Here is a 17,267-nt window from a genome sequence, read left to right on the forward strand (position 1 = left end):
AGGATTGGTTACAGTTGCTACAGCTATACCATAGTAACTAACATGCAGTAAACAATAAATGTTAATTTACAGAATAAGAAGTGGGCATTGTGTCAGTCATATTGGAGTGCTAGTTTTAGTCCTAGATACTCTGCGTCAGATCCAGCTTTTTGCTAATAAACCTGGGAAGGCAGCAAATGATTAAAGTATTTGAGTTCTTGCCACTGATGTGGGAGTCCAGGATAGAGTTCTTGGCTCCTGGCTTCAAACTGACCTGGCCCTGGCTGTTACTGTCATTTGGGGAGTAAATCCACGACAGAAAATATTGTCTCTCTCTTTCTCTCTCGCTCTCTCCCTCTGTCTGTCTCTCTCTCTCTCTCTCTCAGTCTTCTTTTAAAATCAATAAATATTAAATAAATAAGTGGATAACTAAGAATGAACTACCTTAGAGACTATACCATATTTAAGGAGACAATAGCTTAATTATCAATAGTAGTGCTGTTTGAATAACATCCTATATCAATTTATAATTGTATATAGTTTCCATATATAATTGCATTGTATAATTTATATAAAATAATACAGCACTATATATAATTTTTATTATTAAATAGTACCACCATAGTAATCCAAATATATGAGTTCATATCATACATAAATATATAAGGTGATTAATGTCTAAAGGTAGTACAAATGGTGAAATAGAAACTCAAGTACATAATAAATAATGGAATGATATATGAGGTTACTATATTCAAAGTAGTCAATCAATGGCAAGTTAGTGAATTTTAATAAAAATTTGATGTATAGTCTCTTAATACCTATACACATGAATCTATGATGTGTACATGCATCCTAATTCTATATACACACACATAGAATTTTCATTAATTGCTAGATTATATTGGGAGATTTGTAGAAGGTATATTTAATATACTTTCAGTGCTCTGACAAACAAGCAGTCACTTGGATCACAGTAAGCAGTAGTATTTGTGTGCTAGCACCTTGCATTCGGGACTGTTTACCATATGTTCTACCTTCCTTGCACTAATTCTTCATGTGCTCATTTTATTGCCACAAGTCTTTAAGGTAGATTCTATCAACCTTATATTACAGAGGCAAGATTAACATTTTAAAATATTAGCATACTTGCTCAGGGCCCACAAACTGAAAATTGTTCATAAAGCAAGGTTCTAATACAATTGTTCCTTTATGCAAAGCTCTAATCTGCTACACTGTGTAGATGTCCATATTTAGAAGTTTCTCAGGAAAACTCTTCTTTGAATGATCTTTGTCTGTCATACTGAAAGGAGCGGCCAAGAGCCGCCATAAAAATGGCCTTAATAAAACAGTCCTGGGAAATGGGGAGTAAACTAAGTTCACAGAGAAAGCAGATAGCTACTACCCAGAGATAAGGGCGACAGAACATCCTGGTATGCACATAAGCCCCCTCCCCTGTGCTTGTTCAAGCTTAACAAAAAAAACGCGAGGCACGTAGCCACCCCTTTCTGCTCTTCAAGGATGCCCTCCCCTTGTCCAAGCTTAGACACGTAGGGCACATAGCCCCCCTGTTTCTCCTCCTCCTCGATGACCTCCTCCCCTTGTAGTTACCCAATAAACTTACGCCACCCTATGGTATGTTAATTTTGTGGTTTTGCCCCTTAAAAGCTGTGTGAGATAGCTGCTCGGGGCTCCTCTCTTGCTCGCTGCTTGCGGCAGTAGAGGGCCCATTTGTGCAAATGAAATAAAATTGCCTCCTGTTCTTTTGCATCGTCTGGTCTGGAGTCTGTGTTTCTGGGGTCGTCACAAAAGGACACCGCTTTTGGGGTCCTACAATACCCTCTTTTTCTGATGAAGGTAAATATTACCTGAGTCAGAAATAAGACTGTCTAGAGTCCCAAGGTATAGAGCTCGGTCTGGCACTGTGGCGTTAACAGGAAAGGCATCCCATATGAGCAAGATCCAACTGCTCCACTTCCAATCCAGCTCCCTGCTAATACACCTGGGAAAGCAGTGAAAGGTGGCCCAAGCCCTTGGGCCCCTGAACCCATGTGGAAGACCTGTAAGAAGCTCCTGGCTCCTGGCTCTTGGCTTCTGATCAGCTCAGCTCGAGCCTTTGGGACTATTTGGGGAGTGAACCAGCAGTTGGAAGATATCTCTCTCTGGCTCTCCTCCCTCTCTCCCTTTAAATAAATTAAAAAATAAGGATTTAAATAAGAAATATATAGACCTCATCTGATAAATTATAGTTTCATTTACATTTAATTTCAAGTTACTTTTATTTTTCTCTAAGTTAAGGTGTACTTTTATTTAAAAGATCTTCTTCTTATCGTAATTGTCAGTTAATATATTTTGAATGCCCACTGAATGGAGAGCACTGTACTAAAATTCAAGGATGGAAAATGAATGCAGAGCTAGCTACTGGTGTTTTCTTTAATATGAACAATTTGGCAAAGAATTCACATCTAAGACTTGTGGAAATGAATTATGCTAGATGGGAAGAAAAACTTATTGATAAAGCCAACTATTCTAATGTTTACAAAATGTGAAAATAATTTTTTGAAGTTACATATCTTTATATTTAGAATGTAAATAGCTGCTCCCTCAGAAAACTACTTAGCTTGATCTACCCTAAAAGAAATTTTCTAATCATCTGATATTAGGCTGATAATTGGAATGTCTTATTGAGATTATGATAATTTAGGAAAAAATTAATATTATTTACTTAACTATACAGAAATTAGCTTCTCTAATAATAGAATAAACTAAGAGAACAAAATAAAATTTGATGAGCATTGACAAAAAGCTAAAAGGTGGACAGTGCTTTTTGACATTTATAATTAATTCCATACAAATATTTGTTTAATCAATGTGGTTAATCACCAAGGTGAAATTGAAAGTTACCAACACTGAATGCTAGTGTAAAAGTTAATAAATTCAGTTCATAATCATTATGCACATGCTAGTTATAATAATTTACTGTCCATACCAAATCTTTATAAGCATTGTAATTAAATATAAAATGCACATTAGAATTATAATGAGTAATTAGGGCAACATAACTAATATGCATGAAAGTCCCAAAGCTCATTAAAATGTCAAAAGACAAAATCTGTTCTACCTAGTGTTTTTACGTATTCTCTATAGTTACTTAAATGGCAGAAGAATCTGTACATCCTTTTACCAATTTTTTATTTTTCTTTTTTTTATTTATTTTTATTTATTTATTTATTTTTGACAGGCAGAGTGGACAGTGAGAGAGAGACAGAGAGAAAGGTCTTCCTTTTTGCCTTGGTTCACCCTCCAATGGCCGCCGTGGCCAGCGCGCTGCGGCAGGCACACCACGCTGATCCGATGGCAGGAGCCAGGTACTTATCCTGGTCTGCCATGGGGTGCAGGGCCCAAGCACTTGGGCCATCCTCCACTGCACTCCCTGGCCACAGCAGAGAGCTGGCCTGGAAGAGGTGCAACCGGGACAGAATCTGGCGCCCCGACCGGGACTAGAACCAGGTGTGCCGGCGCTGCAAGGTGGAGGATTAGCCTAGTGAGCCGCGGCGCCGGCCCAGGTCAATTTTGTCTTTTTCATCACACATTTAAAATACCATGGAAACATTTGGTTCAGTTACCACATACATTTCTTTTCAATTTTGGAAGAAACAGAGCTAATACTGACACACATGGAAACACACTCACAAAAATTCATATAAAAGCCACATCAGAACAGATTATCTGATGGTAGTGCTAGGTCACTTCATAGAATTCCTTTGGGAAGAAGAACACAAAATTTTGATAAGACATCACTTCATGGTACATGCAATGGAACATACTAGAGAAAAGTGGCTGATAATAAACCCAGTAGGGAGTGTCATCTTGAGCAATCTATACACTTTTTAGAACATTATTATACTCACCTCCTACTACTGTTACTGAAAACTCCATCCCTGTCCCAGTGCCAAATCTAAATAAAGAGGACAAGGTTTGAGCATAAAAGAAAAAAATTAATCTGTCAACAGATGAGGGGTCAATAGACTTCAATATCTACCCCTTTGAATTTCCACCTCTTTGAATGTGGGTACTAAATGAGGTTACAAGGAAGGGGAAGCTCATTTGGTGAAAATGTGAAAGAGATACAAGTCTCTGATGTCAAGTGCCAAGGCTTGTCACTAGATTGATGGCAATATATTCCTCTTCTATTTTGTCATGGTGGTCCATGAGATTTCTCTTGTGGTCTGCACAGGAAGTTGATATAAGGAACAAAAAAATGTTTGCCTAAAGACATAGGAGAGCTGGAAGCCAGTAGGTTACCCATGAAGCACCAACAAGATGCTTCGCATTGGGTACCTGCATGTCATCTGGTTGGTATGGTGGTCAAGTTGGTTGGAGGCTTATATGCAGGTGGTATTAACTTTTTGACTTGGACCTGGAATTCCCACAAAGGATGCTCCCTTCCCTTATTGTAGCACCTGAGTTGGAATCCCAGTTCTGATCTCTATTCCAGCTTCCTGTTAATGTGCAGCCTGGGAGGCAGTAATGATGGCTCAAATAGTTGTGTCCCTGCTGCACACCTGAAAGACCAAGATTGAGTTGTAGACTCCTGGCTTCACTTGGCTCAGTCCTTACCGCTGTTGGCATTTGGGAAGTGAGCCAGTGGATAGAAGCATCTCTCTGTCTCTACATTTTGGCCTTTTAAATAATTAATTTTTTAAAAGACTGAAATTTTTGTTATGTGATAAACTGGTAATAATAACTTCATTAAATGCACATGTAAATTTTGCAAGATTAGAACAGGAAATAGAGAGGATCTAGTAACTTTGACTAAATGGGCACTAAATAAGATTGGATTATAAAGAGGATACCAGCAGCATTTTCTATATATATTTGTAAGCAGAAAGAGCCCAAACATCTGCCTTAATAATTTATCCATGTGCTACTTTCTTGCCAGCATGGAATTTCTTTTTTGTCAGTCATATTTTTTCCTTTCTTGACCCATTCTTCAGTTGTCAAATTACTTTTCTCTGTTAGAGTTTTCTTATTCCATGTTTTTACTTAATCCTTTCAGGAAAGATGACCTTTTGCTTCCCTGTACAATATTCTTATACCTAAAGAAACCTAATCTACTGTTTTTATAAATTACAGATTTTTCAACACTCATCTCCCTGTGTCTTCTGATTTCTTAAAATATACTGTGTGGAGATAAAATGTCTCATGTTGCTTCCCTTTCTCATTCCTTTGCTGTTAGTTACTATTTAGGGTGTTTTTCACATTTTGGTTCCTTTCTCCATTAGCAGAAGCATCTACAATGATGTTTTCCAAATTTTAATTCTACAACTACTCTCACTTCCCAATAGCTAGTTTTTCTCCTTGCCTTTAAGTTGATGGCAAACCTGTGGATGAAGTACAGCTGTCACACAGCCGTGGACTCTTTGAACCACACAAATGGAAATACTGTAACTCTGTGTCCTTCAGGATGCAGACTTGAGCTTAGGTCAATTGACAACTCAAAATAAATGGAGAGGTGAAGGGCCAGTGTTGTGGCATAGTGGGTAATGTCACCACCTGCGACACCGGTATCAAATATGGACCTCAATTCATGTCCTCCACTTCCTTTCAAGCTCCCTGATAATGGCCTGGGAAAAGCAGCAGCAGGTTGCTCAAGTGTTTGGGTCCCTGCACCCACACAGGCGATCTGGATGAGGCTCCTAACTCCTGGCTAGCAGCCATTTGGGAAGTAGACTGGTGAATGGAAGATTCTCTTTCTCTCTCTCTCTCTCTCTCTCCCCCCACCTCACCACCCCCTGTCTCTGTGTATGTGTGTCTATGTAGCTCTGATTTTCAAATAAATAAGTAATTCTTTTAAATGGAGAGGTAAAAGTGGTAGTAATTTACCATTCATTTTCTTACCATGGAGAATCTGTATCTGTCATCTTGGAAAATGTCATTCTCCAAACACATTTTTGTAATCTTACTAGACTTCTAACAGTGTCCCTGCTGCATTGGGCAGGGGGTGAGGTGGGGGTAGGATTGGCAGGGAGACCCGGAGAGTCTACAGCTACATTTCTATGATACAAACCTTATTTCTCTCTTTAATTTTACTCTTTCTTTTTAGCTACCCAAAGCTTTCTTTTCTCTTCCTCTAATACAGTATGTTGGGAAAGTAATTTTTCACTATATTAGCAATATGAATTATTCATTTTAAAAATTAAAGAATTTTAATAACAATTTTAATCATTTTCTAAAATGTTCTGTTAAGATTATTGAAGACCACAGTAATAAGAAGAAATAATAACCTATTCGGTCAACAAGGAAATCTGATCCTGTGATTATTCTGTGAGGGCAGAAGCCACACCAGCCCAAGACTCCTTGGTGCCTTCAGATTTGTCTTTAGATCTTCACAGGAAGCTAGGTGGGCAGCCAGAAGGAAACATGATCCAGTGAGGAACTGGCCTGAGAAAAGATCTCACTCATCCTACCCCTTCTATTTAAGTACATCTTTATTGCTGTTTGTGTTTTGATTGATTGACTGCACAACTCTTAAATTTATTTACAAGTCCAGTTCATTCACATTTTAGGACATTGATATTAATCTTTTATATTGTAGCAGAGGTAAAACAGAACAATAAACATAGTCAAAGCCTCAACAATACATCGAGAATGCTTAACACAATTAGAAACATTTCCCCATAAAAAATTCCAATGATACTTCCATGGTTTATAGGCAATCTAAAGAAAGAATCTGAACCTTTATAGTCACTCTCTTTTTGAGGAATAACTAAAAATAATTTTATAAACAGAAACTAGTAGGTTCAACATAAATAAATGAATTCAAATGTTTTAGGATTTGTAAGGTTTGTTCTTAAGGGCAACTTTTGTTATAAGCCTGCACATGCTGAGAATAGAAATGCCTTCAGAGAATCCCAACTTCACATTTCTTGCAAACTTGTCCAATGTATCCGAATCAACCACATACAGCTATAATTTCAGCATGACTGACAACAGAGAAGAGATCAAATGATAAATAAGTCTAAAGAAAGAAAGTTTGGCAAGCAGCTAAGAAAACAATGAACCATTTAATTGTAGTGATACAGTTGGTGGCCCAATAAATCTCAAACATATTTTACACTGGATGCATCACTGGAGTGAACATTGCTGACTACAAGGGGGCAGATACTTCAAGCTATAATTTCACCAGTGCTGACCCTTGTCAAAAACATGATATGAATAGATTTTGCCTAAGCATCACCAAACTATTCATTACATAAGCCTTCCTCTTGCTATTGCACTTTTATTTATTTCTTCTTGAGTCATAGATCCATCCATCCACCTATCCTCCAATGGTCTCTAACAAGTGCACACTCGTAATCAACATATCAGCTGATCCACACCACAATGTAAATGAGTAATGAGATTTTAGTATGTTTAACTCCTTTGAAAGAGTTAAGTATTACAAAAGCATTAAATTTAAGGATTAAGAGAAAAATTTCTTATGTTGTCTCAGACAATGGACAGCTTTTCTCTGAGGGTTTAGAGGACCAGTGCAAGGTCCTTCATTGACATATCTAAAATTAGATTTCATGTACAGCCATATCCTAGCTTTCTGAAATTTTTTACCACATATTTTGCTTTTATTCCAGAAGCACCAGGGAATCAGAGATCACAGTTTAGTACATTATCATATTGGATGTTAAATGTTTAAAATAGCCATTAAGGTCAGGTTTACATGCAAACTTCCATTTTTCATTGTGTTTCTTATGAAAAAGAAAATTACTTCATCACAACTTTATCTAAATCAATGCATTGATCTTTTATATGCTTGGACAATTAGTGCTCTACCACTTTGGTGGTGTTCTGTCTCATTATTGAACCCAAACATTTTAATCCTTAATCAAGGAGAAATAAGACAAAGTGTATAGGGTCTGTCTTTCAGAAAAAAAAGATCTTGATTAACTACATTCAAAAGCAGGATATGAATAGAATTCAGGAACATAAAAAGTGATATACTACTCTAGTTTTAATTAAGTTAATATGCATTCAGGAACAAGGCAATGAATTTTTCTAAAAACTAGTTCTGTTTTCTATCTACATCTTAACATGATTTCCTTCTCTAAAAGGGAGCATGGCTCTTTCCTTGTAATAATTCTCGTTTAGTTAATGTGTTTATTGACTGCTCAGTGCAAAGCACTAAGGTTAGCACTTTCTATGAATTGCTTTATGTTGTCTGTACAGCAATCCTGTGAAGCAGTTACTATTTATTTTACAGATGAGAAAATTAGGATTTAATGTAGTTAAGTATTTCTGATAGTGAATGTCGAAGCCACTTTTGTTCAACTACAAAGCAGAATAGTTTACTGTGTTACTTCACCACTGTGCACATGCTTACAACCTCAGGGAAGCTGGAAATGTATTACAAACTGGATTATTTTCATCCTTATAAATGCTGATCAAAGGTTTAATTCAATGTGGAAGTCTATGGTCCAACTATATTTTTATAGTTTAAATTTCACTGGACAAATTCTTTAAAAATTTGTTTCTCATGGCAATAACATGGAGTTGTTAGCTTCTTATAAAGTAAAATTAGTCCATAAGGTAAGGACATTTGGGTGTTTATGCCATGAAAAAATTGTTGATGTTGTAATCTGTTTCTGTGAAATCTATGGCAACCTTGGAAAGATATTTTCCACCTTGAGTTTTAACCTGTCTTCCAAGGAGAAATTTTCATCTAAAACTCATCATCTTCATGCATAATAATGACATTTTGAACACATCCTGGCCGGCGCTAAGACTCAATAGGCTAATCTTCCTCCTGCGGTGCCAGCACACCGGGTTCTAGTCCCGGTAGGGGCACCGGATTCTGTCCCGGTTGCCTCTCTTCCAGTCCAGCTCTCTGCTGTGGCCCAGGAGTGCAGTGGAGGATGGCCCAAATGCTTGGACCCTGCACCCCATGGGAGACCAAGATAAGCACCTGGCTCCTGCCTTGGGATCAGCACCGGCCATTGGAGGGTGAAGCAATGGTAAAGGAAGACCTTTCTCTCTGTCTCTCTCTCTCTCACTGTCCACTTTGCCTGAAAGAAAGAAAGAAAGAAAGAAAGAAAGAAAGAAAGAAAGAAAGAAAGAAAGAAAGAAAGAAAGAAAGAGGAAGGAAGGAAGGAAGGAAGGAAGGAAGGAAGGAAGGAAGGAAGGAAGGAAGGAAGGAAAAAAGAAGACATCCTATTTGATACATTCTCTGGTAAGAGGTGGAAATCTTAAACTATTTTGAAGACTGTCCATTTTCATTTTACAAAGCCTGCCTTAGTGTAGCCCATAAATTCTAGACCTTACCAGGGTGGGGAAACTTTTTTCAGCCAAGGGGCATTTGGATATTTATAACATCATTTGTGAGCCATACAAAATTACCTACTAAAATTAGCTTGCTATAGATTTATTGAATTTCGATTTCCACCTGTGGCTACCTTGGCAAGGTGAGACCTAATGATTTCATGGGTCTTATACAAGCCACGGGGCAGATGTTCCCCATCCCTGTTAGACCAAGGTCAATGTGCTTGTGTACCACAGTGTTTTCAAATAATGTCATCCCTGTTGGATAATTTCTTCACCATTTCCTTTTTTTTTTTTTTTTTTTTTTTTTTTTTTTTTTTTTTGGACAGGCAGAGTGGACAGTGAGAGAGACAGAGAGAAAGGTCTTCCTTTGCCATTGGTTCACCCTCCAATGGCCGCCGCGGCTGGCACACTGCGCTGATCCGATGGCAGGAGCCAGGTGCTTCTCCTGGTCTGCCATGGGGTGCAGGGCCCAAGTACTTGGGCCATCCACCACTGCACTCCCTGGCCACAGCAGAGAGCTGGCCTGGAAGAGGGGCAACCGGGACAGAATCCGGCGCCCCTACTGGGACTAGAACCTGGTGTGCCGGCACCGCAAGGTGGAGGATTAGCCTAGTGAGCTGCAGCGCCGGCACCATTTCCTTCTCTTTAAGAAGTCTAAATTGACTCCTTTATAGAAACTCTTGTTTATTGTTGAAGTCATTTAATGTGAGACATTCATCAATGTCCATCATTTTGAGGGAAGAAGGTGGTGGTCAGATTGTTTTGAGTTCCAAAGTTTCAATACAACTACCTTGACTTAGTAAGACTAATGAAATAATACTTTAATTCATTCACTTTTTTTTTTTTTTATTTTTAGTCATAGTAAGGCTGCATATAACCAAAACTCACACTGAGGAGGGCAAAAAAAGTAAGAAGATCTTTGTGGCTATTGTCATGTAACTAAGAAAAGGAATCTTGATTAGGCTTGTTGGGTGCCAAATGCAGAGGTTCTGTTGCTTGCACCTGCAGAGCCTGGAGTTTTGGATGAAGAACCTTTCATTATCTTCATCCTGAAATGACTGGCTGAACAATGCACGAAAATAATCCCACTGGGTAAATGAAAAGGGAAGTCTCCTCTTTTTGAGTGTCTAATCACCCAGGTGTTAAATACCCCTTGTTGACCCTTCACAGCTGGCTTTCCCAACATCTGCCCTTGCCTTTTACCTACGTGTATCTAATAACATTCCTCAAAAATGGCTTTTATTTTCACTGTGCAATTGCTTCAGCTCACAGCCATATGCATTTTGGCATAAGGGATGTATGCTTAAATTGCAGCACTGCACATAAATCAATCTATTTCAAAGGATGCCGTTATATTCATGATTTGAGAGACTCAGCATTTTCCTTACTATGTTGGTGTTATTGAACTATTGCCTCTGAGCAGAACAAATAACTATCTCTAAGGAGCAAAAAGTTCCAGAAACACAAATACATGACGATGCATGCCTTTGCCCCTCTATTCCTAGTAAAGGCATCTTCTACACTAATGCAGGTCCAAAATTCACAGAGCAATGGCTGAAATGTGGTGGTAAAAGAAACAGTCTTCAGGAACAATCACCCTGATTTTACTGTCTGATCATCTTTCCAAGAAAGGGCCTAATATGTTTCTTAAAACATAGAAGCTTTTAATGGAAAATGAGTGCTTTGTAAATACTTGTAATTCTCTCTGTCACAGCTCTGGTTGAAGACTTAATGAGTCATAATTGTTCTCAGGTATATAAACTCCAGGCAAATAGATGACCATATCTTTATGGTGCAAATAATTGAAAATTCCTCCTCACATAAAATTAGTGAGTACATTATAACTTATAAACCATGTTCACCTTAAAAGTCATAGATCACATAACCTAAAGTATAAAATAGATTTTGGAGACCTACCAGTTCACTGTTCTAGCATTTTCTGAATATGTCTTCAGCAATGTCAGGCCTACAACTAAAACCTTCTGGAATCTATGGTCCCAAATGTTTGGAAAAGGCTTTGTCCAATAAGAGATTCTTAAGACATACAGAGACATCAAAATCTCTGGAAAGTACTGTAGAAAAGAAATATGATGGATATATTCAGACATTTTTGTGGCCATATAATTCTTTTGTTTATACAAAATAATACAGATCAGGATTGTGTAGACTTAGAATTTCACCAAAAGTCGCCATCATTGCCAGTTCCCTAGAATGTGCTGATTCATGTTCAAAAAGACCAGTGATCTCTCAATTCCTGCCTTTTTAGCATGGTTTGGTCAATGACTTTCTCATGTCCCTAAGGGTTACAACAGCAAGCTCCTAGCTGCCTTGCCTGTCTCCTCTCCTGCTTCATTGCAGAACATGTTCCACACAGCAGCCAGAGAAACTTCATAGAATTTCAATCAAATCATGGTACTCTCCTCAAAACCTTTAAAAGCTCATTTTCTGGGATGTAATTGCAAACCTGTACTATGGACTACCAGATCCACAAAATTTGGACTCCAGCCTCCGTATTGTGTACATGCTTTTCGGGATTCTTCTCAGTCTGCTCAGCAATGATGACCATTTGGCTGTTTCCACCTCCAGCATGCTGTGCATTCAGGACCTTCAGACTTCCTGTTTACTCTTTATTCTGCTAATTTTCTACTGTTAGCTGCCTGGCTCCATTTCTCTGCTCGAGCATTACCTTATCAGAAAGGAGCGTCTGCAACATTTAAATAGCATACTTTACTCTTCCTTTTTCCGTTACCCCGATTTATTTACACCTTAACTTGCATCACTCTGTTGAAATGCTATAAGGGCAAGAATATTGTGCTTTTTGTAGGACTGATGAAGGAGTGAAGAATAAATAAGTGGATGCCCACTCTTCCTCTTAAACAATCATGTCTACAAGATGAACAGCAATAAGCATCAATAATATGAATTTCCATGTCCCCAAGAAAAATCAATAGACGTTTTTAGGTTCAAGTTTATAATGTTAGCCACGAAAGAAATCCATAAAACTCCCCTTTCCATATGAATTGCCCTACATCCCATAGCCCTTTGTTTCTGTCACAACATGCTGATAGGACCAGTTCTTATGCACAGTATTATTAATTTTTGCTTTTTCATTCTTTTCCTCATTTCCATATGACATTTTAGATATCATTCCATTCACAGTGCTCATCATAACAGCCCACGAAACCCTAGATAACAGGGCCATATCCCTTTAGCTTGTGTGGTAAAGCACCTAGTGCTAAGCTGTACGCACACTTTACTGTATAAAAGCTTTTTAATAACAAATTAGGTTTTTATTTCGGTTCATTACGCCTGGGTTTTCAGGCAATGTTCCGGATTTCATGCTTTTGTTTGTAATGAGTCATGCCCCCTTGACAAACAAGAGAGTAATTAAACTAACCAGGTTATCAATAGAAACATGTGATGGATCTCCTGTTGCATATGGTTATTTCATATTCAATAATAGTTGGATATCATAAAAGATTTCAGCCCACTAGTATGACGGGGAGAGTGAGATGAAGCCCTGTGAGAACAATAGGATAATATAATCTTCCCTTACCTCTCACAAACGAAACAGCACCGCAACATTTGGCAAATAAGTGAAGCTTTACTTATAGATATCTTTTGTATATTTTATTGCCTTCTGTAGGTCTTTGATTAACAGAAAAGCTAAAAATTACTAAAGTGGGGGTGGCATTTAGTATACCAGTGAATTCATCATTTGGGATGACCGCACCTCATATCCAAGTGCCTGGGTTTTAAGTCCCAGATTCCTACTGATGTGCACCCTGTGAGAGAGCAGGCCATGGCTCAAGTACTGTGTCCCTGCCACACACATGAAAAACCTGCATTGAGGTTCAGGCTTGAGGCTTCCTTCTGACCCAGCCCTGGATGTTGTGGGCATTTGGGAATTGAAACAGTGGATGGACGATCTCTCTGTCTCTCTGTTTCTCTCTCTTTCTGTCTTTCAGATAAATAATGAATATATTTTTAAAACTTATTGATTCCTTATATTATATTTGTGTTTATATATGTGTATACTGTATATACATCTGTGTGTACAAGTATGTCTGTGTATGAATGTATATTATTTTATTTTTAAAAAGATCATTTATTTATTTATTTGAAAGAGTTACAGAGAGAAGAGAGACAGAGAGAGATGTCTTCCATCTACTAGTTCACTCCCCAGATGACCACAATGGCCAAAGCTGAGCCTGGCAGAAGCCAGGAGCCAGGAGCTTCTTTCAGGTCTCCCGCTTGGGTAGCAGCGGCCCAAGCACTTGGGCCATCCCCTGTTGCTATTTTTAGGGCATTAGCAGAGAACTGGATCAGAAGCAGAGGAGCTGGGACACAGAAAGAATGCCTTTATGGGATGCTGGCATTGTGGATGGCAGCTTTATCTGCTAAGCCACAACACTGACCCCAATCATTTTCTTATTCAAACAAATTTGGTGAGCATGTTTTTCTGTAGATATCTGTTAGATCCATTTGGGCTATAGTGTCGTTTAAATCACTGTATCCTTGTTGATCTTCTGTCCTGTTGATCTGTGTATTTCTGAGAGTGGAGTATTGAAGTCCCCCAGTACTATTGTATTGGGGTCTAAGTCTCCCTTTAAGTCCCTTAACAAATCTTTTAAATAAACCGGTGCCCTATAATTAGGTGCATATACATTGATAATTGTTATATCTGTTTTTCATTTGATCTATTGAATTCTTCACTTCATTATGATTTCTCGTCACTATCACAGTTTCCTGTTGTACTAGTTGTTTCATTTCATTTTGATTCCTCCTTAATATTTCATTTTCACGTGAGAGATTTTCTATCTTGTCCATTAAGGATTTCTGTAGTTCAAGAATTTGTTTTTGAGAACTTCTTAATGTTCTTATCAATTTTTTGAGATCTGCTTCTTGCATTTCTTCTATCTCATCATCTTCATAATCTTGAATTGGGATGTCTTTTTCATTTGGGGGCGTCATAGTGACTTCCTTGTTTTTATTACCTCGGTTTTTGCGTTTGTTGTTTGGCATATTGGAGATATTTGGTTTCTTCACTGTGGTGCTTTTTCTTGTTATACTATGACTCTAGATTAAGTGGACTGTCTGTTTTTGATGGAGTCTTAGAGGCTTGAGATGGGTGTGGCCTGAGAGCTCTGTTTGGTGTGCCAAAGGTGACACTCCCAGGTTAGGCGTGGTAGATCTCTCTCTCTCTCTCTTTCTTTCTTTTTTTTTGATTCAAAAGGGAAGTAATTCCGCACAGCTGAACGAAGTTGGAAGTAGTTAGCAGGCAAATGATACACCCACAGGAGCCAGAGATCAGAAGCTCTTTTCCAAGGACCACACAGGGAATCTGTTCTGCCCTCAGAGTGGGCTCATATTCTCCTTCAGTCTCCCACTGGGTTGCCAAAGATACGGAATTGTAGCATCTCTGGAGAGTACTCACGTGAATTCCGTGAGTTCTCTCCCCCACCGTCTCTTTTTTCACAGTCTCAGTTCAGTAGCACCACAAATTCCTAGGTCCTAATCTCCTTTTTATTCACCCTGCCCAGAGTCAGGTTTTTCTGCTAGGCTCAGGGCCTGTACAGACCTGAGGTCGCTCTGCTTATGACGTATGTCCAAGATGGCGCCTGCTCTTTGTCTTGCTCGCCTTTGAGAGGTGAGCGGAGAGAGAGAAACCCGTGTCCGTATCGGTCACTTTTTTTTCTCTCTCTCTCTCTCTCTTCTAGTTAGCCTGGTGAACTTTCTCCCCCGGGGGTCATTCCCTCTAGTCTCCTCTTTCCGCTTGCCTGCTGGTGTCTCTGGCTATTGCAGTTTGGCTCACCTCACGTTCCTGCGCTGGTGTGTTGAGTCTGCTGCTGGTGCCCCGAACTGTGGGCTCCCACGCTCTCCATGCAGGTCCACTGTGAATCACTAGTTCCAGAAGAGTTTCTTCTGCTGTTTCTTCCCCTACTCTTCCTTGAACCTGCAGTATCTCCACTTTTATTAAACTGTCTTTCCCCGGACTATCAGTGTGCTCCCTTCCTATTCCGCCATCTTGCTAAACTTCTCTTACCTCATTTCTGTAAGGAATTTTGTTTTCTCTTTTTGCTTTGCGATATTGCTTATCAGCTTCCAACATTTTATTTAAACTTCTTGTTGATTACATTTACTATTATAGTCTGTCTTCCAAACTCTGTACTCTCTGGAATGTGAACTTCATCTTGTCTGGAAGTTGACCGCTTTGTGTCTTGAGAAATGCCTGGCGCATTATTGATGGCTCAATCACCATTTGATGAGTAAAGGAATGGCTATATTATTAAAAGCTTTTCAAGCATTACTCTGTGCTAGGCACTATGGTTTCATCTCCTACTATGCAAAATGAATCAGATATTTATCTTACCTTCAGGGAACTGACAAGGAAACTTCGCCTGCCTATAAATAATTACAGTGTAAGAAAGTAAGCCCAGCGTTATCAGGTGAAGCACACGGAGTGGGAAAGCTATTTCCAGCTAGAGAAATAGGGAATAGTATTTAGACAGCGACACCCGAAACAGTGAGAACAGCAAACAGAAGAAATCACACAACAAAATCCTTAAATTGCTAAAGCACAGGGAGTAAGCAAGGAAAAAGTAAATATTGATAAAGCCCTGGCTTTCAATCAACAAGCCTGACTTCAAATCCCAATTCTGCAAGTAAGGAGCTGTGTGACCTTAGACAAATTATCTAACCTCTCTGAACTTCAGCTTTCATTTGGTAAAATTGCGAAAATATCACGTAGCTTTGAGTATTATTGTGAGGAAATCATATTCATAAAGCACCTAGCCCAATGACTGGCTCCCAGTGATCACTCAATAAATGAGAGCTATCATAGGAGTGTAGTTTGACTGGAGTACAGATGAAGTGTTCCCCCACACCAATACCATTTTTCCAATAGGAAGCAAGGCCAAAATGTATTGCATTTACTCTGCACTCTCTGGGAACATTCATCTAATGTCCAACTTGAAAAATGAAGCTGAAAATGACTAGTCTTGTATTTGAAGCATAAAACACAGAAAATGTGATGTATTGGCCTATCAGGCATAAGATTGCTTTGAATATAGAAGGAATAAAAATATATGTGTGTTATATTTCTGCTGAAGATTATTTTTCCTTACCCACCAGGTTTTGTCTGCTTCTTTTTCAGTTGCTCCTACGATTCAGGAAATTAAATCTGGCACTGTGACCCCTGGACGCAGTGGATTGATAAGATGCGAAGGTGCAGGTGTGCCGCCTCCGGCGTTTGAATGGTACAAAGGAGAGAAGAAGTAAGGACTTTGTGATTATTACTGTGTTTCAAGCACTTTGAGCTAATGTGTTTGTGTTTCAGATACTTATTTCGAGCAATTTCTTTAACTGGTTTGAATGATTCTCAGAAGCCTCCTAGCAGGCAGGCAAAGGGAAGGGGCCCACGTGGGAGGGATGAGTAGCTAATAGCTTTCCCAGAAGAAATGTCCACATTGGTTTATATAATCTCAGAAATGTCTCAAAAATCCCCCATCACTGATGCATTTCGCTTCTTTCCCTCCCTTCTGAACAGCACACGGTTGTGTGCTGGCAAGCGTGTTTACTTGGGAAGTAACCCAGCCTCTAAAGGACCTGGGCACAGCCTCCATGAGAGCACTTCAGAAGCAATAGGAGCGGCTGTCTCTGTCTGGCTTCTTTGAAAAGCCTCAACCTCTTCACCTGCCTCACACTCTCACAAGATCATTTAACATGTTGTTTTATAGGACACTGTGTTTTAGATATTCTCTCACTAAAGAGGCTGTAGGGGAGATAAAATATATGGTTAAAGGATGAGCCAAAGGGAGTTAGAAGCTCCTCCAGCTTCAGTACTGAGTGATTGTTCCCTTGAGAAGCCCCAGCAGCCTTGGCAAGAACTATTGAACCACAGAAGATGGGATTTGACAACATTCTCTTTAATCTCAACCAGTAGACTTGTTCAAACCTCTTCAACTGCTTTT

The 17,267-nt window shown here is 39.0% G+C and overlaps 1 protein-coding gene across 2 annotated transcripts in view; it reads left to right on the forward strand.

The window, feature by feature from the left end:
- The window catches only part of NEGR1 (neuronal growth regulator 1), a 941,547-nt gene that overhangs the window by 714,833 nt on the left and 209,447 nt on the right, over nucleotides 1–17,267 (forward strand). For both annotated transcript variants that reach the window (XM_070078258.1, XM_002715922.5), the window contains exon 5: nucleotides 16,451–16,571. In XM_070078258.1, the coding sequence (XP_069934359.1) occupies nucleotides 16,451–16,571 (121 nt within the window). The remainder of the gene's footprint in view (nucleotides 1–16,450; nucleotides 16,572–17,267) is intronic.

The sequence above is a fragment of the Oryctolagus cuniculus genome, chromosome 7, assembly GCF_964237555.1.
Source record: "Oryctolagus cuniculus chromosome 7, mOryCun1.1, whole genome shotgun sequence".
NCBI lineage: Eukaryota > Metazoa > Chordata > Mammalia > Lagomorpha > Leporidae > Oryctolagus > Oryctolagus cuniculus.